The sequence below is a fragment of the Dermochelys coriacea genome, chromosome 3 (assembly GCF_009764565.3).
Source record: "Dermochelys coriacea isolate rDerCor1 chromosome 3, rDerCor1.pri.v4, whole genome shotgun sequence".
NCBI classification, from domain to species: domain Eukaryota; kingdom Metazoa; phylum Chordata; order Testudines; family Dermochelyidae; genus Dermochelys; species Dermochelys coriacea.
In genome coordinates this window covers 191,377,086-191,399,498 of record NC_050070.1, presented here as the reverse complement: position 1 = coordinate 191,399,498, position 22,413 = coordinate 191,377,086, and the positions used below count along the sequence as shown (strand labels likewise).

The 22,413-nt window shown below is 40.5% G+C and overlaps 1 protein-coding gene across 4 annotated transcripts in view; it reads left to right on the top strand.

Annotated features, from left to right (window-relative positions):
* The window catches only part of XPO1 (exportin 1), an 84,650-nt gene extending 64,363 nt beyond the window's left edge, over positions 1–20,287 (top strand). For all 4 annotated transcript variants that reach the window (XM_038394652.2, XM_043511972.1, XM_043511973.1 and 1 more), the window contains 12 exons: positions 1,898–2,079; positions 3,266–3,422; positions 3,612–3,775; positions 5,731–5,865; positions 6,755–6,938; positions 8,292–8,398; positions 9,848–10,042; positions 15,731–15,899; positions 17,694–17,828; positions 17,931–18,090; positions 18,198–18,294; positions 19,247–20,287. In XM_038394652.2, coding sequence (XP_038250580.1) covers positions 1,898–2,079; positions 3,266–3,422; positions 3,612–3,775; positions 5,731–5,865; positions 6,755–6,938; positions 8,292–8,398; positions 9,848–10,042; positions 15,731–15,899; positions 17,694–17,828; positions 17,931–18,090; positions 18,198–18,294; positions 19,247–19,393 — 1,832 coding nt within the window. In that variant the 3' untranslated portion in view covers positions 19,394–20,287. The remainder of the gene's footprint in view (positions 1–1,897; positions 2,080–3,265; positions 3,423–3,611; positions 3,776–5,730; positions 5,866–6,754; positions 6,939–8,291; positions 8,399–9,847; positions 10,043–15,730; positions 15,900–17,693; positions 17,829–17,930; positions 18,091–18,197; positions 18,295–19,246) is intronic.
* The last annotated feature ends 2,126 nt before the right edge of the window (positions 20,288–22,413 follow it).

The following is a 22,413-nucleotide window of genomic DNA, read 5'->3' as shown; positions in this document are numbered from 1 at the left end:
TGAGAGAAATATCTGTAGGAGTTATGAAAACTATCGGTTTCAGAGTAGCAGCCGTGTTGGTCTGTATCCGTAAAAAGAAAAGGAGTACTTGTGGCACCTTAGAGACTAACAAATTTATTAGAGCATAAGCTTTCGTGAGCTACAGCTCACTTCACTACAGCTGTAGTTCACGAAAGCTTATGCGCTAATAAATTTGTTAGTCTCTAAGGTGCCACAAGTACTCGTTTTCTTTTTGTGAAAATTAAAATCAAAGGATATGATAAACACACTGTAGAATACCTGATCAGTGTTTTTTTACATACCTAAGAAACAGTAGTCTTCAGCATTTTGTTCTAGGTATGTAATGTATCTACTTTTCTGCTTGGTATCTTCATCTGTTCAGTGATGGTTCATCACCTTCCAATTTGGTCATTGAATGCTAGCCATGTACTGTGTTCATCTTGTATATCCCTAGACCAAAAAACTTGAGTTGAAAGTGTGCATCAGTAACTTCAGGATTTAAAAAATTACACTGGTGTAATTTTCATACAACAGTGTTATAAACCACAGAAATTCAGAGTTAAAGATGTACTTAATAGAAATCTAAACATAAGGCACCCAACTCTGTGACATCGTGGAATAAATACTGGTTTATGAGTAAGGCATTTTAATGGTGGTTGTCCCAGATTATTTTAGTCTGTTTGTTTAATGTACACTTTTTTTCCTTTCTCCCCCCCCCCCCCTCCTGACATTACAGGTAGAGTTAAGGCAGCTTGGGTGCCTTTTAGTGCTTAGTTTTGAGACCACCATCATATCCATGTATTTTTTTTACGTTTGTTACTGATTCGTATGCTCAACCTTAACTCCATCTTCATGTAGTTTGTTTCAGGGAAATTCCTTCTCTATTTAAAAAAATAATAATAATAATATAGAATTTCATACACGAACACTAAACAAGAAACCTTGTTACCCTGCAATACAATGTAAAGATACGTGTCAACCTTAAATACTTTTTATTTTTACTGTAGATTTACTGGTACCCCAAAGTAGCCAGAGTGCACCAGCTAGTTAAACTGGGTTTAGAGCGGACAGAGCAGTACAAAGCAGCCAAAACATATTGGTGAATCTGGCCTTCAAGTTGCAACTGACTTCCTGATGTAGAGGACAGTCAATGAGACCATTGCTGTGTAAAAATTGAGGGTTGGGAGAGCTGTCTCTGAGTCCCGAAGTGCCTGTGTGCAACTGGAGCTCAGGCAGCACTGCTGTGAAGGGCTTTTTACCGCGAGGCCCAAGGTAGCATGCATCCACAGACTCTTTAAAGAACAGTGACAGTTGCATCAAGTAATCTACCAGTGGGAACTCCATCGCCATTATAGCACTGAGTCATTACAACCAATAAAATTGTTGCATGCAAACTAACTAGGGGGATGGGTTGATTTACCACTTACATCACGTTGGCCTCACTTATGGGTTACGGAGCCTATGTAATCTTAACAATTAGATACAACCATTATTAGTAATTTAGCTTAATAGCAGTCTAAGTTCTCCATATACAGTTTATGAACAAGATTTCAATTCACGTTAACTATATAGAAAGTGTGAACTATCTGCATTATGTTGTTTAGGACAAAGAAAAAACTTGACATAGATATAAAATTTTTATAGGACCCTGTTTTTAATTATTTTTAAATCCTAAACTAACGTTTACTTAAATGCTTCCAAAGTTCACACTGAACTGTAACTTTAGGAAGGATATGCTGTAGTTTTCATACAAAACATATGTTTTGTATGAAAACTGCGTATGTATGAAATAGAACTCAATCTCTGCGATGGAGTTGTGACCAGCACCTCCATAATGTACTGTGGCTACTTTAAAAAGTGGATTTGTAATATGTTAAAATGTAATTGTTTCTTTTAGTTTATCTTACGCATCTGGATTATGCAGATACTGAACGAATAATGACAGAAAAACTTCACAATCAAGTGAATGGAACAGAATGGTCGTGGAAGAATTTGAATACTCTGTGTTGGGCTATTGGGTCAATCAGTGGAGCAATGCATGAAGAGGATGAAAAACGTTTTCTTGTTACAGTAATTAAGGTATAATGTCATAAAACTAGTGGGTTCCTCACATTCACGCCAGAACAGCTGGTAGGTTCAAAAAGTGCAATGGCGATTTCTTTTAATTTCTTTGAAGATATTAACATTTGATGCACGTTTTTTTTTTTAAACTACATTGTAGAAAAAAGCAAACTGACTAGTCAATTTTACGAAAATCCTATGTGAAATGGAGCCTTGACTATCATGCCTATAAAGGAAATTAGCCCAGATAAGTTTTACGCTGGGTTAATTCAGAAGAAGTTAAGTTTATCATGCATTTCTTTTTCCTTAAGGTTGTACCTTTCTCTACTATGGTCAGTGAGGGGAGAATAGCATTCTTGCCATATACATTTTAGATTTATTAAAAGTTTAGTTTTATCAATAGATGTGTGGCAGAGTGGAAAACCTGTCAAAACTGAGGCTCTGCTTGGTAAAAACTCAAGATTTAGAGTTCTAAGGAGTTCAACTTTCTTACCATGTTTTAAAGATTCACACAGTAATTCATATTAAATTATTTCTTTCAATTATCATTAATTTTACACTCACCAATATAGACTAGTAGGTAGCCAGTCCCTTGTGCTACAAGAAGAACTTAAGACTGCTTGGTTTTTGTTAAATAAATTTCACAAACTTGAAATTGTGCTTGCCTTTATTTGGTACAAAACACTGAGGATTGCTTACACTTTTATATCCATGCCTGAAGTGAATTTAAGTTCATGTGACACCAGGTATGAGTACATTCGTAGCAGAGATTAATGTTACATGATGTTGATTGGCTTGAGGGTTTTTTTGTATTTATCAGACATCCTATAATTCACTTTAAGACTGACTTGTGTTACTCAAAACTATACTGTAGGCTACTTTAAAAAAAATCAGTTTGAAAACTCTTAATGAGCTGTATTTAAAATAATTTCTGGGTAGAAAACTGCTTTCTTGTCCTTCCAAAAAGTTTTAGTAAATCTCTGTATTTCTAATATTCTAACTTTAATCTATATTGTTCAAATGCATTGAAACAACTATGAAGCCTGATTTGGTGATCTTTTGGGTATTTGTCAGGTATTGCCAAACTACAGTTTTAGCATTGGTGGTTATAGTACTTTCAATTTTGCCCATCACAGTGCTAAGAAAATACAAACATTAAACTTGAAAAGGAAGACAAATATAGGTTGTTGTTTTTTCTTTGCAGGATCTTCTGGGACTCTGTGAACAAAAGCGAGGGAAAGATAACAAAGCTATTATTGCATCAAATATCATGTATATAGTAGGTCAATATCCACGGTTTTTGAGAGCTCACTGGAAATTTTTGAAGACAGTTGTCAACAAGCTATTTGAATTCATGCATGGTAAATATGTTTGATGTTTCATCACTTTTCTGCTCACTAACACTTAAATTTTTGGGGACCTAAATGTTCAAATATTACTTTCATATTGGAGCTGCTGATCGTGTGTGTGTGTGTGTTTCTGTGTATATATTCACATGTAGAATTTTTGTAGAGAGCGTAAAAGTCGCACATAATTCTATTTTAATTTAGAAACCCATGATGGTGTCCAGGATATGGCTTGTGATACCTTCATAAAAATAGCACAGAAGTGCCGCCGACACTTCGTTCAGGTTCAAGTGGGAGAAGTCATGCCATTCATTGACGAGATCCTGAACAATATTAATACAATCATTTGTGATCTTCAGCCACAGCAGGTATGTCAAATTTAGCAATTTAAGTAATGATATGTGGTGGCTCTGGCTAATATTTAAAAGTCATGGTGAAATGGTGGTGGTGCTTTCTAGGGGACTTGAATTCAGTTTCCTAGTCTTGCTAGTAGGGCATAATCCTGTGGCACTAGAAGAATGCTTATGTCATTGTTTGGGGGTTTAGTTAACATCCTTCAGCAGACTTTGTTCCTCGTCCTCTCCAGGAGATTAAGTGGATTTAATGGGTTCCCATTTATTTCTTTAACAAGAATTAAGTTCTGGTTGAATAATTTTTGGGATAAACATTTTAAGATTCCCCACCTACTAATTGTTTTTATTAGTTAATGGTTTTAACATGGCATAGAGTAGTATCCCACTAACAGCATGCAACTACTGAAAAGTTCAAGAATACAGGTAAAACAGTACATATTATGCCAAATGGGAACAATAGTTTGATAAAACTAGAGACAAACACAAACTTACTGTATATGTTGTAGCAATGATACTAGCAATTTTCTCTGTGGGTAAAATGGCTTAGCATCTGGGGAAGATCTACTTTGGGGTGGGCAAACTTCGGGCTGGATCCAGCCCGTGGGATTGCCAACGCCATGGCACAGCAGGCCCTGTGCTGCTCCCGGAAACAGCCAGCACCATGTCCCTGTGGGGGGAGCAGAGGGCTCCACACGGAGAACAGGGAATCGCAGCCAGTGGGAGCTTCAGGGGAGGTACCTACAGGCGAGGGTAGCGTGCAGAGCCCTCACCCCCCTCCCGCAGGGACGTGCAACTGGCCACTTCCAGGAGTGGCGTGGGGCCAGGGCAGGCAAGCAGGGAGCCTTCCCTGGCCCCAGTGCATGCTGCTGCCACTCCAGAGCCCAAACCCCTTCTGTACCCTGCCCCCCCACCTCTACCCTGAGCCCCCTGCTTCATCCCATATCCCTCCTCTACCCCAACCCCTTGCCCTGAGCCCCTTCCTGCACCCCACACTCCCTCCCGTACCCCAGCCCTAGCCCTACATTCATGCCCCTGCCTGCAATTTCCCCACTCAGATGTGGCCCTTGGGCCAAAACCCCTGACTTTAGAGAGTGGGATAACCACTCCATAGCTGAAAGATATAATTAGCTTCCCATTGTAAGTGATTTTTTTAATCACCCTCGAAATGTACCCTAAAAGAAATTGGAGGGAGATGTACTAAAAAGGAGTTAGTTGGCATGAATATGAGCTGCTTGGTCTTACAATTTGTGGCTCTGTGAGGGATGCAGAATAAGGATGGAAGACAGACTGATAGAATGTGAAAGGAAGATAAAGGCGGTGCAAAGGAGTGGAAGGAGAGGAGGGAGGTAAATAGGGTGCATGGAGAAGGACTGAATAAAATACTCTTACCCATGTTGAGTATTATATCTAAACAGTTTTTAAATGTTTCAGTATTTGTTTCCCCATTCCCTCTCCATTTTCCCCTACAGTACACTACACCATTATCCCAGCAACGTATAGCTTAGTGAGTTAGTAGGACAGGTACCTTACTTTGATGGACCTCATAGGATTTGTTAAAACAGTCCTTTCTCCCTGCTGCACACCTGATACCCCAGTTTGATATAACCCTTGCTCTTTCAAAAAAAAAAAAACAAAAAAAAAAAACACACACACACCTGGGAACCTGCAAACAAACATAGTGAAAGAATCTGATGTTTGAAAATGTTTTAATAGAATCCAGCAAACATCCAAAAATAGTCAGTTTTGATGTTTGGTTAAAAATGTGGAATCTTTGTAAAGTGTGTACTGGGAATATTTTTAGTTTCAGTTATAACGTACTTTCTGCTTCAACTCTTTATGAACAACTTTTAAAAATTGTGCATGTACCACTAGAGAGATAGGAATGGCTGCATAAAGAAGTGTTGTTTTAACATTAGGTCTTAACTCTGAAAACTTTCCTTCCTATCTCACTTGTTTCTCATTCAAATCAGGTGCATACATTCTATGAAGCTGTTGGATACATGATTGGGGCACAGACTGACCAAACTGTACAGGAGCATCTGATAGAAAAATACATGCTGCTCCCTAATCAAGTGTGGGACAGCATAATTCAGCAGGCAACAAAAGTAAGAGCACTGTGGAAATGTTAACTTCTAAGTATTTTATGCTTAGCTAGAGAGAGCCTGCTAAATGTTTGGTTTTTAATAAGGTTTAATTTTGTGCTTGATCTGGCATTATGTGGACTAATTCTGGTGGTACCTGGCCAAACATTGGGTAGTAGGATAATTGGCACGATTGTAGAAGTATTGCGAAAATGGGGAAGGGAACAAAAGGAAAGTGTCTTTTTTTTCATAGTCTTTTAAAGAACTTAGCAGCATATTTCTTGTAGTAATATAAAATGGTGTTTACCTGTTTGTGGGCTTAATTTGTGTCTTCAGAGGAGATCTACTCTTTTTTCCCCTGCTTACATGCCCCACACATTTACTGTAATACTACTCCAGGTAGGAGGGTTGACTTCTCCTCCAGCTAATAGCTATGCACTGAAGAACAATCCTCCCTTTTGTGAAGGAAAGTAAGAGACCTATTTTTCTTTGCAGATCCCTGCTGTGAAAAGAACAAGCTTTGTTCTCTACGTTATACTGCCATTGGACCATTGTTTCTCCTCACTTTTTTTTTCGCCCTCTCATGTGCCTTTTTTCCCATTCCCCTGTCCTTATGTTCTTCCTTCTTTTAGGGTTATACTTGTACTGCTGCTCGTGTACGTGATACTTCTCCAGAAAAGCAATATTGAAGTAATCCCAATTTCATCCCATTGTTGCTCTTGGCATCACTAAGTGCCATGAGCCAGAACAGCAGTATAGGGGCTGTCTCCTGCATTGGGATAGTCTTAACACATAGATAGGATAAATGTTTGAATGACTGACCGACTTTTTTTTTTTTTTTTTTCATAAAAAATTACCAGAAGCTCAGTCTCATTAACTGAACAAAACTAACTTAATTACTATTCTTCAATAGAATGTTGATATTCTAAAGGATCCTGAAACAGTTAAACAGCTCGGTAGCATTCTGAAAACAAATGTAAGAGCATGTAAAGCAGTTGGACACCCCTTTGTGATTCAGCTTGGAAGAATTTATTTAGATATGCTGAATGTGTACAAGTGCCTAAGTGAAAATATTTCTGCAGCTATTCAGGCTAATGGTAAGCATTTCCATGTTATTTCTAACAAAATGGGAATAATACTATCTACTCTTATTACCACCTTTTAATCAATAAATAATAAAGTGCTTATTGTAGGAAATAGCTTACTTAATTTTATATTGGCTTTTCAGATTGAGAGACTTATTAGCCTTTATATTCAGATAAACTTCTGTTGTCTCTTGATGGAAAAATAGATGATACTGTTAAACTATGAATAAGAAGAACTGTGGGGTTGTAAAACAGAGAAAATATTTTTCTGTGGAAGTGAAAACTCATCCTAAATTTTGTAATAAAAGCCCCATTGGAAAAGTGGCTTACTGTAGTTTCTTTAAATCAGAGCCAAGAATGCCCTTTTCTTTCTTCAGTTATCCTGTTTTCCCTTTGGTGCGCCATAGGATGTTCTAATGGAGCAATTAAAGGCTTTTCCATCTCTGCTGTACCAGTCAGCACTACCCATGTGCTGTTTTTTGGGAATGTACATATTCATCCCATAATACAGGTAGAACTTGCACAGATGAATAGTGAGAGTAGAATTGCAGTACTTGATGTTTATAGAGTTGCTGTACAATTGACCTATGTGAAGCCTTCCATACCAGAGAGTATATCTTTGATTCTATGCAGCTCCAAAGGCCAGAAGTTGTCCATGCCTAGAAATGTGTAGTTATGAAGTTCAGAAGTTATTGCTAGGTACTTCTTGAAGCTCTCTCTGCAGTTTAGGGGTACAGTGCTGCATTGGCAACTACTGGGTAATCCCACAGTTTGGATCGCACCTCTCTCAGGACTTAACATGGCTCTGACAAAATGTCTCTAGGACTATAAAGTAAGACCCACTCCAGTCAGTTGTAGGTAGTGTGGAGGTCCTGCAATCTCTGGACAGATGATAGGGGGAGAGGGCAACTAACTGTTTAGGAGCAAATGTACATGACTGGCCTGTGTGTATCATAATATGTATAGGTTGGAATGTAATAAAATCATAGCTGGAGACTGTTTTGAGCATGTCTGTCTGCCAGTGGTAGTATACTGTAGCAGATTAGCAGTTATATTGCACATTTGTAATGCCTTTGACTTGCTCTTGTGACATCATATGCCATGGACAGGGCAAAAGGAAGGAGACCAAAATAAGTGGGGCATTGAGTGAAAGGGAAGGGAGATTAGAACTGATGCAGTATTTTCCCAATTGAGAGACTACTTGGTGCATGGGATAGGCACGTACAAAGAGCATGAGCTGCTAAATGAAGTGTAGGATTGACAACAGCTTGTCATAAAACTTCTGTGTAAAAAGTCGGTTTTCTTTATATTCAAATATCAACAAACCCATTTAACTGAGTTGTAATAAAATTTAAAACTTTTCAGGTGAAATGGTTACCAAACAACCTTTGATTAGAAGTATGAGGACAGTAAAAAGGGAAACTCTAAAACTAATTTCTGGTTGGGTGAGCAGGTCCAACGATCCGCAGATGGTAAGTGGATTTTTAAAGTAACGAGCAATATTCATAAATAAGACATTCTGGGAGAAATCCACCATCTTTACAGAAGAACAAAAGTATAATTAAGACACTCGGCTTTTGTCATAGCAACTCATTTTCAGGATGTCCATAAAACGTATGTAATACACACTCTAGGACTCAAGGCCAAGTGAGAGTTACATAATTTAAGTGATATTGCAACAATTTTATGAGCTATAGCCAAGAGGATTTAATAGATCTGGATCTACATGATCAATAATCTAAAACAATGATTACTAGGTTTCAGAGTAGCAGCCGTGTTAGCTGTATTCGTAAAAGAAAAGGAGTACTTGTGGCACCTTAGAGATTAACAAATTTATTTGAGCATAAGCTTTTGTGAGCTACAGCTCACTTCATTGGATGCATTTGGTGGAAAATACAGTGGGGAGATTTATATACACACACAGAGAATATGGAACAATGGGTTTTATCATCATATTTTATCATACTGTAAGGAGAGTGATCACTTAAGATGAGCTATTACCAGCAGGAAAGCGGGGGAGGAGGAAAACCTTTTATGGTGATTAATCAAGGTGGGCCATTTCCAGCAATTAACAAGAATGTCAGAGGAACATCAGATATATGCCATCATGTGCCAGCAATGCCCCTCGGCCATGTATGTTGGTCAAACTGGACAGTCTCTACGTAAAAGAATAAAATGGACACAAATCAGACGTCAAGAATCCAAAAACCAGTTGGAGAACACTTCAATCTCTCCGGTCACTCGATTACAGACCTGAGAGTGGCTATCCTTCAACAAAAAAACTTCAAAAACAGACTTCAGCGAGAGACTGCTGAATTGGAATTAATTTGCAGACTGGATCCAATTAACTTAGGCTTGAATAGAGACTGGGAGTGGATGAGTCATTACACAAAGTAAAACTATTTCCCCATGTTATTTCTCCCCCCCACCCCACCCCCCACTGTTCCTCAGACATTCTTGTTAACTGCTGGAAATGGCCCACCTTGATTATCACCATAAAAGGTTTTCCTCCCCACCCCCCCTCCTGCTGGTAATAGTGATCACTCTCCTTACAGTGTGTATGATAAAACCCATTGTTCCATGTTCTCTGTGTGTATATAAATCTCCCCACTGCACATCCAATGAAGTGAGCTGTAGCTCACAAAAGCTTATGCTCAAATAAATTTGTTAGTCTCTAAGGTGCCACAAGTACTCCTTTTCTTTTTATGATTACTAGGGTAGAAGTAATTCTAAAGAAGTCACTGCTGCTTACATGAAAAAATGCATGTATATATTTGGTAAGCTCCTTTTAAAAAATGCGTGTAGGACCTAAATTATTTGTAGGTTTGTGAAATAGCTCATACTCTGCTACAAAGCATTAATTGCCTACAGTAATTGCATAATCTTTTAGATATCTAACAAAGTTCTGTTTTCTTTACCAGGTAGCTGAAAACTTTGTTCCTCCTTTGTTGGATGCAGTTCTCATTGATTACCAGAGAAATGTTCCAGCTGCTAGAGAACCTGAAGTACTCAGTACAATGGCTATCATTGTAAATAAATTGGGGGGACACATTACTGCTGAAATACCTCAGATATTTGATGCTGTTTTTGAATGCACGTTAAATATGATCAATAAGGTAAGTATATTAATCTTTTGTGTTTGGATACCTATAGTCTCCATAATATATCACGTAAAACCAACCAATCAAATAAGATATCTCAAGCAGAGTTCTCCTCTGAAATGGGAGGAGAATCAGACATTCCACAAAGCCCACTAGGGTGTTGGCTATTGCTGTTCATTATACAGAATGACCACGATGGGTGATATTACAGCATTTCCCCAAATATAAGAGCCAAGTAGTATATTCACAAAGAAACTTAGGATATGTCTATACAGAAATGTAAACCTACGGTTAGTGGGACTTGATCAGCTGATGTGTGTCAGGAAACCCTGGGCTTCAGCATCTACACTGCATTTTAACCGTACATTCAGAATTTTCTGACCCGTGCTTGAACCTAGGGCTCTGGTGCCCATGTTGCAGGACACAGACCCTATCCTAGAGTGCCTAGCACACCCACCACCTTGTGTCAAAATTCTAGCACTGGGAATGTGGTGCATTGTGGGAAAACTCTACTTCCCACCCTGTTTCCCAGCTGTGATGGTGCTATTGATGAGATAAGGTGCCCAAAGGGAACACATGAATACTTAAATTGCATAATAAACTCCTTTGCTGGCTGTCTCAGTAGAATGACTGCAGTCTGAGAAGGCTTTATACTGAACTACCATCTAGTCTGAAAATTGGGCTCTCCAGCTCTAGGTTGAGTCCCATTGGCAGGAAAATGCCCATGTGCACCTGTTCTAACGATAATTAGGACATCAGTCTGCATGACTGTCAAACTATTAAAATGAAACTTTGTAATTCTTAATTTTTAAAATGGTATGTTAAGGAGTTGGTTGATTGGTTTATCCTGAAATGACATAAAATGTAGATTTCAGAGGAAAATCACTCATGCACCCCATCCTGGCTGTTGCTTGCTGCGGAGCAGTTGAAATGCATTCCCAGGAATTGGGGTGCAGTGTGCTCCAGCACCCCTCAGGGATCCCTTATTCTTGTCCTTGCCACATCCTGGGAGGCAGGGATAAGGGATCCCTGGGAGGCTGGGGGCGATTTTTTTGGTCTGGCTCCCACTCACTGCCCTCATAGTGCATGTTGCTTGGGCACCTCTGCACACGCAGGTCCAGGAGCAAGGGACAGAGAGCAGACTCAGACCGAGGTGCAACAGCAGAGCTTCTGGCTCAACACAGCCAGGGGAGGGCTAAACCCCAACATCCTGGCAGCCAGAAGCTGCCTCCTGCCTGTCACTTTTGCTTCCTGCTCTGGGCAAGCTCCACACAGCAGCGAGGAGGAGACAAAGCAGGAACTGCCACCACTGTGAGAAGAGCACAAAGAGGAAGCACCCTCAGCCAGGCAGTAATGCTTTCAGTGCTCCTACTTTGTCTCTGGAAACTCTGGGACACATCCGGAGGACTTTTGGGAGCCAAGTCAATCCGGGGCTAGGTGTGCACAGGAAAGCAATAGGGCTTGGCCCCTAGGTCCTCCCTCCAGTCTTGTGGGGTCTTGGGATCCTAGGTCCAAACTCTAAGTTAGCACAATTGATGTGTGGGTGCAAGGAGGGAGTTAGACTTGAGCCTGGGTTCAAGCCCAGGCTTACACTGCTGTATAGACTTACCCTTAGGCATGATGTTGAGTGTCTTCATACATCACTTTTAGGTGCCTAGAAAATCACTGGTATTCACAAAGCCTGAGTTAGTGCCTCGGCTCCCTTTACAATGAATGGGAGAGAGAGGCCCCTCAGAATGGTATTCACAAAAGCCTGGAGGCTCTTCCTCCTAAGGTAGCCAGTGAGAGGTGTTAAGCTAAGGGATGTGTACTTAGCCCCTTCCCTGTTGCAGATAGGTGCCTGGGTCCAGGCTGCAGTGAGGCACCTCCCTCTGCTTGGGATTCTTAGCTGCAAACCCTCTCTTGGTGTTGGGTGCCTATGCTGTTTTTGTAAGGCGGGAGAGGGCCTCCCTCAACCTTTCTCACTTGAGATCTGGGAGATTCCCAGTTCAAGTCCTCCCATCACCATCTGAGGAGAAGAGGAGATTTGAACAGGCATCTGCCACTTTTCAGATATGTGCCATAGTCACTCGGCTATAAGATATTCTGATGTGAATGTTCCCTCAGTCTCTCCTTTGGAGCAGGGGACTAGATGCTAAGTCTCCTACCTCCTGTGAATGCTCTAACCACCAGTCTACAGCGTCATTCTTATACTTGCATTCTCTTCGGCCCAATGGTGAAGCTGTTGCACTGTGGGTAAATACTGAAAAGAATAGTTGGGCCAGAGAGAGCAAGCATGAGTGTGTCTATAGCCTGGTGACTGGAGTACTTGAGAGGTAGGGAGACCAGGATCCAGTTTTTCTGCTCAAAGTGGAACACTGTCATAGGGGCTTCTTTAGTCTCTCCTGATATTGGAATACCTTATTGCCCACCCCTGCACTAGGCAAACTTTTTGGCTCGAGGGCCACATCTGGGTGGGGACATTGCTTGCAGGGCCATGAATGTAGGTCTCGGCCAGGGGGTTGGGGTGTGGGAGGGGGTGTGGTGTACAAAGAAGGGGCTCAGGGCAAGGGGTTGGGGCAGAGGAGGGGTGCGGGGTGTATGAGGGGGCTCAGCGAAGGGGGTTGGGGTGCAGGAGGGTGTGCACAGTGCGGGAGGGGGCTCAGGGCAGGGGGGTTGCTCAGTGCAGGCAGAAGGCTCAGGGCAGGGAGTTGGGGTGTAGGCAGGGGGCTCAGGGCAGGGAGTTAGGGTGCGGGATGCAGGATGGGTTTGGTCTCCGGCCTGGTGCCGCTTACCTGGAGCGGCTCTGGGATGGCAGCAGCATCCATTGGGGCCAGGGCAGGCTCCCTGCCAGCCCCGCACCACTCCAAGAAGCGTCTGGCACCGCAGCTCATGGGGGTGGGGGAGCAGAGAGCTCCACCTGCTGTTCCCTGTGGGTACCTCCCCTGAAGCTCCCATTGGCTGCGGTTCCCAGTTCCAAGCCAATGGGAACTTCGGAGTAGGTACCCACAGGCAAGAGCAGCACATGGAGCTCTCTGCCCTCCCTCCCCCAGGGGCCACAGGGACATGGTGCTTGCTGCTGCCCGGAGCAGCGGGGGACTCACAGCACCACGGGGGTGGCAATCCCGTGAGCCGGATCCAAAGCCTGTGGGCCGTATTTTGCCCACCCTAGTCTAGTGGCTAGATCGCTCACTTAAACAGCAATTCTTGTTCAAAATCCTTTCTCCCTGTCAGTGGGGAGAGAGTGGCTTGAACCAGTGGTCTCTCACATCTCAGGTGAGTAACCTAACCAGTGGGCTAAAAGTTATGAGGGAGGGTCTCCTCTCCCCAACTACTGGCTGTTTTTTTGTGTAAGCTCGCCTATAGGGATTCACTGTAGTAAGTTAGGTCTGAGCACGCTTATTGGATCTGGCCCCAGAGACAAGCTAAGTGGAGGAACACTTATTTTCTCCCAGTTTGTGCACTGCTCTGGGCTTTAGGCATCTGGACTTCTAGCATGGGGCTGTACAACACATGCTCAGAGACAGAAACATAGACACCTAGGGAATATTTACTGCAGTAATTTAAGGGCCAAATGATTTCAGGTGCCTACAGGGTTCAGGGGCCATTAACCAGGGTTTTATGTATCAGTGGGTCCTGATTCTGGGACTTAAGGGCGTAAGTGCTTTTGTGAATCCAGCCCCACATGTCAACACATTGGGGTTCTCATTTTTTTTCACGGTGATCCATATCTGAATAGTGTCTTGTGGACCACCTCCCCACCTTTTTGAAATTATGCAACATTCCTGTAGCAATTGCAGCAAGTGCTTATGTGGTAAAGAAATTAGGGAAGTATTGATGTTTATTTTCAAGTCCTGAATGAGCTTACTTTTTTTGAACACAGGTGCCTTAATGTGGATTTATGCATCTTGTTTTTAGCCTCCCAAGACTTAAATTTTTGATTAATGACTTGGCTTTTTGAAAGGGAACTTGCAATTAAGAGCTTTTAAGTCTGTACAGCAGGAAGCTAGTAGGAATCAGCCATGTGACATTTTAGGTCCCTGTATATTACAGTTGGGAACCACTGCATTAAACTTCCAAAGACTTCTAAACTGAAGAATATTAAGACTTCTGCTTATTAGTCCTTCCTTTTTGGAAGCTATGAAAAACAATTTAACTTATCCTTAGAGCAGTTATATGGTAAAATACCTTGTGTGATTAAATCCTTATGGTATAACATGCAGTGATATGTACATAATTTCATAATGTTTGACGTGTGTCAGAGTGAGAAGTACTATTAGAAAGGTAGTATATGAAGTAAGAAATAGCCAGAAATAATTCCCAAAATATTAACACCAGAGTTAGTGCTGTTTCTGAGCCACACATCAAGTTACCTCTACTTTGCAGATTGTGACAAGACTTATTTTACTAATGAAAACTTCTTGCCAAAAGCAACTAAGGTTTTGATACTCAAGGAACTGGAATTTTGTCCCACATCTTCCTACAGCTGTCAGGTGCACAAGACTCCAGTCATAATTTTGTAATAAATAGCCCTTGAATCTTTGTGAAAAGTGATACCCCATTGTGAGAAAATACAGCAATTCATTGTATGAGACAAATTGTTAATAAGTGTCTTGTTTATTTAGTAGCTTATAAACACTAGAGCGCTTTTTTTTTTTTTTAAAGAGAAGAAACAATACTTTGGAGTCATGCTGTCCTCAGACTTGTATCCAGATCTTTTTCTAGACTATTGCCTGAACGTTTCTCCAAATGTTTTTAAATTATAACTGTGGTTTATCATCTTCTTAGAAACTGGTCCAAAGTCCTTTTAGTCTCCTTTATGGTTTTCATACTTCTCTAAGCATGCAGGAAAAGATTGTGTGGTTTGGAGTTAACAGTTAGGTCAAAAGGCTGTCCCCTTTTTTCCATCCTCTATCCTGATAGGCAAGAAGAAGAAAAATTCAGGGAAACTTGTGTTTCATCTTGTGGGAGGAAGTGTGTGTTTGGGTGGGGGTATAGTTTCCAATCCCTGTAGAGCCTGCGCATCAGTGTAATCCGGTTCCGTCCGTGCAGAATCCAGAGCACCTTGGAAGAGGGTCTGCTCTGCTACTGTACTATGGCATTTACCATTGGCTTCCTCCTGCACCCTTCCCCTGGCCTTCACACATACTAGTGAATAATGTAGCTTCCACCAGATTTGAAGGGAGCATGCCATGTAAAGTAACTGACTTGTGGCTACACCAAACACCTAACCTCACAAAATAGTAGTGGTTGTACGATGGTACTCTAATGGGCTCCTGGTGCTATAAGGCAAGCATATTGTGAAACTATCCTTCCCACTTCTGCTGCAACTGTTCTGCCCCTTTTCTGTGCTGTGAAGTGTCTGACTCTTTTATATTTAACTGTTGTATACAAACTTAAGTGGTATGTGAATGGCTTGCACAGTTCTTGCATGCTAACTAGAGTAGAACTCCAGCTTGACTGACTTGTTCAGTTTGATTAACTCATCAGAACATAAGATTATCAGACTTTAAGTCAAAAAGCATTGCATTGGGTCCGTATGCTGGCCTGAAATTGTTAATATTTCCTTTTATAACAATTTTTTAAAAGGAAAAAGGCTGTCCTGGATTGGAAAGCTGCTGCTCTTTCTGCTACTGGATCAGATTTTTGTTATGGTGATAGTCAGTGGTGTGTTGTATAGCTGCTAAAGGAACTTGGAATTTCATTACGTATCTCTCTTTTTAGGACTTTGAAGAATATCCTGAACATAGAACAAACTTTTTCTTGCTACTCCAGGCAGTAAATTCTCATTGCTTTCCAGCATTCCTGGCCATTCCACCTGCACAGTTCAAACTTGTTTTGGATTCTATTATTTGGGCTTTCAAACACACAATGAGAAATGTTGCAGATACAGGTGAGTAGAATTTGGCTATATTCAAGTTTAAAAATAGATAGTTAATTGGTCTGAATTTTATATTTTGAGGGAGTATGTGATAAGTAGGTCACTTTAGGGAAATATATATTTGCGGAGGTGGTATTGCTGTATTGTATCAATATTTTCCATTAGTCATTATTTTCACAGGCTTTTGCTGTCTGTCCAGGTGGATAAATCTAAAATATTTGAATGTAGTTGTCTCCTACAGCCAGGGAGGAGTGTTGTTGTTGCTTCCCTTTCTAGCTTCCTTTCCTTTCCTGTAGCTCACCATCTCCCCAGCCTTCAACAAGAAGGAAACCCCAATAGGAGGCACCCATATTGGGACTAGTTCCTCAGGAAGGGGGAGATGCTGGAGCAGGTCATCTGAGTACCTTCAGATACACTGGCAGAGTAACAGGCCTTGGACTTCTCTCCCATTTTAGGCAGTGCAGCCTGTTGTATAGAGATAGAGGCAAGGTCTGATGAGAATGTCTGTCTGTTTTTAAATAAATATCTAACTATAAGATTGTTCTCCAAATGGTTGCCAAACAGTGGTGGTGGAGGGGGCTTGGTGTCTGCCATTTTTGTAATGTTAATGATGTTGGTTGGTAGTAGAGCTGACTGGGAAACCAAATTTCAGTTCTGCAAAAACTGCTTAATTTTCAGACATTTTATCATCATCCCAAATCGGAATGAAAAGCCAAAAACTTGGAAAAAATGTGCAGAACTGAAATCCTATAATGTTTTCTTTTGGAACAGCAAAATGTGATGTTTCCAAAATGAAATATGCTGTCCAGGGTCCCAGCTGTCTGCCTGGTCGCTGCAGTGGAACCAGGGACTCTGAAAGTCAGGCTGCTGTGGATTGAAAATGACAGGAGTCTGGTCAATTTTCAGGGCAGCAGTGAACCTGACAAGAACTGTCATTTTCAGTCTTAGCTTCCATGGCTTCCAAGGTTCCGGGCTCTGCTGCAGCCTGCCATGTGAGGAGCCTGGATGCATCTAGGTCCTTGGTAGCCCAACTGACAGGGAGCCAGGGAGTGCCAGCTCTGAGAGTTCCAGGAGCTGAGGTTTCCAGCCCTTCTTCAAGCCATATGGTGAACTAAAGGGGAGCCTGAGAGTGCCAGCTGGGGCACAGCCCACCTGGTGGTCTGCTGAGGAGCTTGGGAGCCAGGGCTCCTGTGGACTCAACTCCCAGAGTCAGGAATTTACCTGACCCAGAAGTCTTAGAAGCCGCGGGGTCCTTGACTCCAGGAAAGTGCCTGGCAGGTTGCCCAAGAGCTGTGGACCCTAGAAGCCTGGTCTCAGCAGACTCCCAGATGAACTGTTGAGAAGCCAGGCGGGCAAACTGAAGGAAATCTGGATTCCTATGGAAGTTTTGACTAAATCTAGCCATTTCTGCAAAACATTTAGATGTCAGCAAATTCCAAAATTTTTTTTCTTTTTTTTTTTTTTTTTTTAGGAGTTTTAAGTCTTTACTTGACCTGCTTTTATGTGATTATTGCAATTAAATATATGCTCTCACAGCAAAGTTGGGACTTAAGTGGACAGTTTTTATTTGGCAAGGGCCTGAGGTCTTGATAATTAGTAATCATAATGAAATGTAAAATCCATAAAAATATGGTAGCTGCTTGAAGAAATTCCTGAAAAATCTTTCAATATTGGTTCTCATAATTCTGTCTAGATCAGATTTCTCTGTGCACAAATCTGAACTTCTTGATTTATATGCAGTTTTTTCTGGAAAGGAAAGCTAATGTAAAGGATTTTGGTCATCTTCACCCTTTTGCTTTCTTTCAGGTCTTCAGATACTTTATACTCTATTACAGAATGTTGCACAAGAGGAGGCTGCTGCTCAGAGTTTTTATCAGACTTATTTCTGTGACATTCTTCAGCATATTTTTTCTGTTGTGACAGACACTTCACATACTGCTGGTAAGAGTGCTTGAGGTAGAGGGAAACAGTACAGCAATCATTAAGCAATAAAGGAATTTATTTTGAGTAACAAGTAATTTCATTTCTGCTTTACATATGCAGGTTTGACAATGCATGCATCAATTCTTGCGTACATGTTCAATTTAGTAGAAGAAGGAAAAATAAGTACACCTCTAAACCCTGGAAATCCATTGAACAACCAAATGTTTATTCAGGAGTATGTTGCTAATCTTCTTAAATCTGCATTTCCTCATCTGCAAGAGTAAGTGTGCTGTGGTTGTTTGTTTTTTTTTTTTTTTAAATAAATAAATAAAAATTTGAGCCTGGTTCTTGTGTTTCCCATGTACTAACTAGTATTTTTACTCTTAGTGCACAGGTTAAGCTATTTGTAACAGGACTCTTCAGTTTAAATCAAGATATTCCTGCCTTCAAGGAACACCTTAGGGATTTCCTGGTCCAAATTAAGGTATGTTTGGAATGTTAGTGTAAATTTTAAATGACCGTTGAATGTGATATTCAAAACTGAAGAGCCTGGTTCATTACTTATAAAAAGTCATGCAACAAACAGGTCAGCATGTTTTTATAATTCACCATCTCAGAGTTGTAGGGCCAGAGTCTTGACTATTGGCCACCTCAGTATGTGTGCAGAGGAATGCCTGTTGCCTTAGACTGAGAGAATGGATTGATGCGCCTTATGGATTTCTATGCAGCTGTGAATCTTTCCAAACTGGGAGATATGTAGTAAGCCCATTTTTAAACAGAGGCCGTATTGCAATCCTGGTTTTGGAATAGTCTCTTCTGGCCTTAAAACTATGAAACTATTAGATCTTCTAGGCTGACCCTCCTGTGTATCACAGGCTATTATATTTCACCCAGCTACCCCTATATTTAACCCAGTAACTTGGGATAGACAAAAGCATTTCAGTCCTCAGAACCCTAAACTTTTTTCTCTTTTGGATCTCCTAGAGTCAGGATTTCATTCTATTTCCTTTTAGAAATAAAAGTTGGCGTTCAAGAGATAATTAAAGGAAGGAATGTCCCTCGGTAAAGTATCCTAAATAGAATTACAATGTAGATTCAAGTTCTAACATTTTGATGTTGTAATACCTACATTTCAATGGGACCCAAAAGACTGACCATCAAAACTTGAGGCTGGTATCCCCACCTGCAGCAGCTAGTGAAAGTGCAAATATTTTATGCAGGATGCTACTACATTCCTTATTCTGATTTAGGTTTTAGTGGCAACTGTTGCATAAGAAACTATTTTTTTTTTTAAATTCTGGTTCTGACAGTCAAGTGTGAAAAATTGATGTTTCATATTTGTATATAAAATGTCTGGATTTTGGAAGCTTCTTACTTTTTTATTCTTGGATTTCAAAACACTTGCATTGAACTAACTAAACTACATATTTGTGTAGGAATTTGCAGGTGAAGACACATCCGATTTATTCCTGGAAGAAAGAGAAACAGCCCTTCGACAGGCTCAGGAGGAGAAACATAAGCTTCAGATGTCTGTCCCTGGCATCCTTAATCCACATGAAATTCCTGAGGAAATGTGTGATTAAAATGCATAAAACCAGTTATGCAGTTTTCTTTCTGTACAGCTGCTTTGTTGTGGTAGAAGAAAACAGCACTTGGATATTGACCAAAATGATGCCAATTTGTAAATTTAAAATGTCACCTAGTGGCCCTTTTTCTTATGTGTTTTTTGTATAAGAAATTTTCTGTGAAATATCCTTCCATTGTTTAAGCTTTTGTTTTGGTCATCTTTATTTAGATTTGCATGAAGTTGAGAATTAAGGCATTTTAAAAAAAAAAAAATACTTCATGCCCATTTTGTGGCTAAGGGGAAAAGAGAGGCAAAACATAACTTGTTAAGTCTATTGCAAAATTACACATTTTTCCTATAAGAGTACCAATTTTTAATGAGGGGATCATTTTCTTTCTAACCTGCCCTGCAGTCTAGAAGAAAAGGTAATGAGTAAAACATATTGAGTTGATTGTTAAGCAGAGGAGTATAGTGCTGCATTACCTGAACAGTTAGCAGCTTTTGGACTGAATGGTAAGGCTAGGCTACATGTATTTGCAAGTAATATGACAAGTTTGCATCAAGATCATGTGCATATCATCCCATTGTAAAGCAACTTCAAAAGAGTATGGGAACACAGTACAGTTAGTTATTTTTACACAGTTCTTTTGTTTTTGTGTGTGTGCTGTCGCTTTGTCGACAACAGCTTTTTGTTTTCCTCAATGAGGAGTGTTGCTCATTTGTGAGCCTTCATTAACTCGAAGTGAAATGGTTAAAATATTTATCCTGTTAGAATAGGCTGCATCTTTTTAACAACTCATAAAAAGAGAACTCTGGCTTTTGAGATGACTTATACTAATTTACATTGTTTACCATGCTGTAGTGCTTTAAGAACACTACTTAAAAGCAAAATAAAATTGGTTTACATTTATTTTCCTTCTTTTGGCTTATCTTTTATTGGATAAAAATGCAGTGATCACTTCAATGTTTGACTGTATTAAAAAAAAGAACCCCGTAAGAGGTAGATGAATATCAGGCTAGATAAATGCTCCTGTAACTGCAATGACAAACTTTAACATGCAAAAGCTTTTCAAGAAGAGCTTACACTTGTTTTCAGTTCAGAAATTAAAAATGAGATGCCTGATTTTGACTAGGCTAGCATCAGCAGGTCTGAACAATATTAAACTATTTTTCACCTACATTTTTGTAGTTTAATGCCTTTCAAAGGTATATGAAGTAGTGAAACCAAAGGCAAGAAAACTGAACACTTCGATTTGACATCCTAGCTTCCCCTCTCTAGCATTTCTCCTTTGCTGTCTAACAAAGGAATGTATGTCTATCCAAACTATTGATGTCTTGATTCTTGGAACAGCTTGCATTCCTCTGGTCTGCAGTCTTAAGACTGTCACAATGATACTAAAATACAACATTCATGTGAAGTTGTAAAGGAAATGAGGTTAGTTGATTAGTGTGATCCTTTTTTATATAAAATTTGAATACTGTAGTTACTTTTTTGTATTGTGCATTTATTTTCAAATCAAATTAAAGTTCATTAGTCAGCAAGTGTCTACGTAGAACATACTCAACCAAAATGTTTGTGGGTCTGGGCATTTTCCCCAGTTGTGCGTAAGAACATCTCTGCTTGCTTGATTCCTTTGCCCAGTACTAATAAAGGCCAATCCATACCTGTCTGCAGAACCTTTGGCAACACAAATGCAGTCAACCTGAGCCATTAATGCTAGAGGGAGGCAATACCAAAACCAGTCAGTATTCAGTGATTTTCAAACCTCTTGTGTCCTGGGACATGATATAACTTTTAGGTTGAGCCATAAGACTCTCAACTCCATACTGGCGCTGTAGCACAGCTATTGCTCTCCCCCTTTATGCAGACATTTCTTCAGAGAAGGGGCTACATTAATATCCATAATGAGCATAACTTTGTTATCCACTAATTGAGCATATGTTGCAACAAGCAGATAAAATTTCTAAATACAAGTCCTGATGTAGAGGAATCTAAGGTAAAGTTTATTTGAAATGGATAAGTTAAACTACTTGTACATACTCTGTTCTGAGTTGGTTGTAATTTAAGAGCTAGGCAGTGAGAGAACTCATTGAATACACATGCGCAGCAGAAATCAAATAGACAAAATGTGATCTATTAAAGTGGAGAAAATTCAGGAAGTATTCTGTAAAGTGATTGTATCTCATGAATGCCCCATTCTTCTGATCAACAAAGAGCAGAAGTAAGAAGTCATAAAAATAGATGAAGGTAAGAAGTGCCTTCCACATGAAATTTAAAATAACTCGGCCTATTTAATGGAAAGAAAAATAGAATACTTTTTCCATAATAATTATGGAAAGAGAAGACCTCTTTCCATCATCTCCCTAGTTAAGGTTGAAACAACTCTCCCATTATGAAGCTGATTTCTCATACACACAGCTGGATTTATTGTTCTCAGGTTAAATTGACGTTTCGCAGACCACATCCTACCATGATGATTTATTTAAATTGGGGCTCAGCAAATAGCTATTTTATTATTTGAATTAACATTTTGGAGTAGCTGAAACTTTAAAATGTTTTTGGATTCATTCTAACTTGGAGGTTCCTTTTAACCTAGAAACCCCACAATGGTCCTACTCGCTTCGTTTTCCTGAATATTGGTGCCTTTCATTGTCCTCTGCAGCCTTAATGGATCTCTGAAGATTCATGCCTGTTACCAAGTACAGTAACTCCCCGCTTAACCTTGTTTCAATCTTATGTCCCTGCTCCATTACAGAACATGTTCCATTTAAAGTTGTGCAATCTTTGCTATAACGTTGTTTGGCTGCCTGCTTTGTCCACAGCTGGCAGCCCCCTATCAGCTCCCCTATGCACCCCCCCCCGCGCGCCTCCCACAGCTGGTAGACCCCGCGGATCAGCGCCTTCCTCATGCTCCCCCTGCTTCCTGCCTGTGGCAATCAGCTGGATTGCAGCACTCAGGAGGGAGGAGGAGGAGCAAGGACTCTGTGCACAGACTCCCCTTCCCTCCCCTGCCTCCTGAATGCTGCAAACCAGCT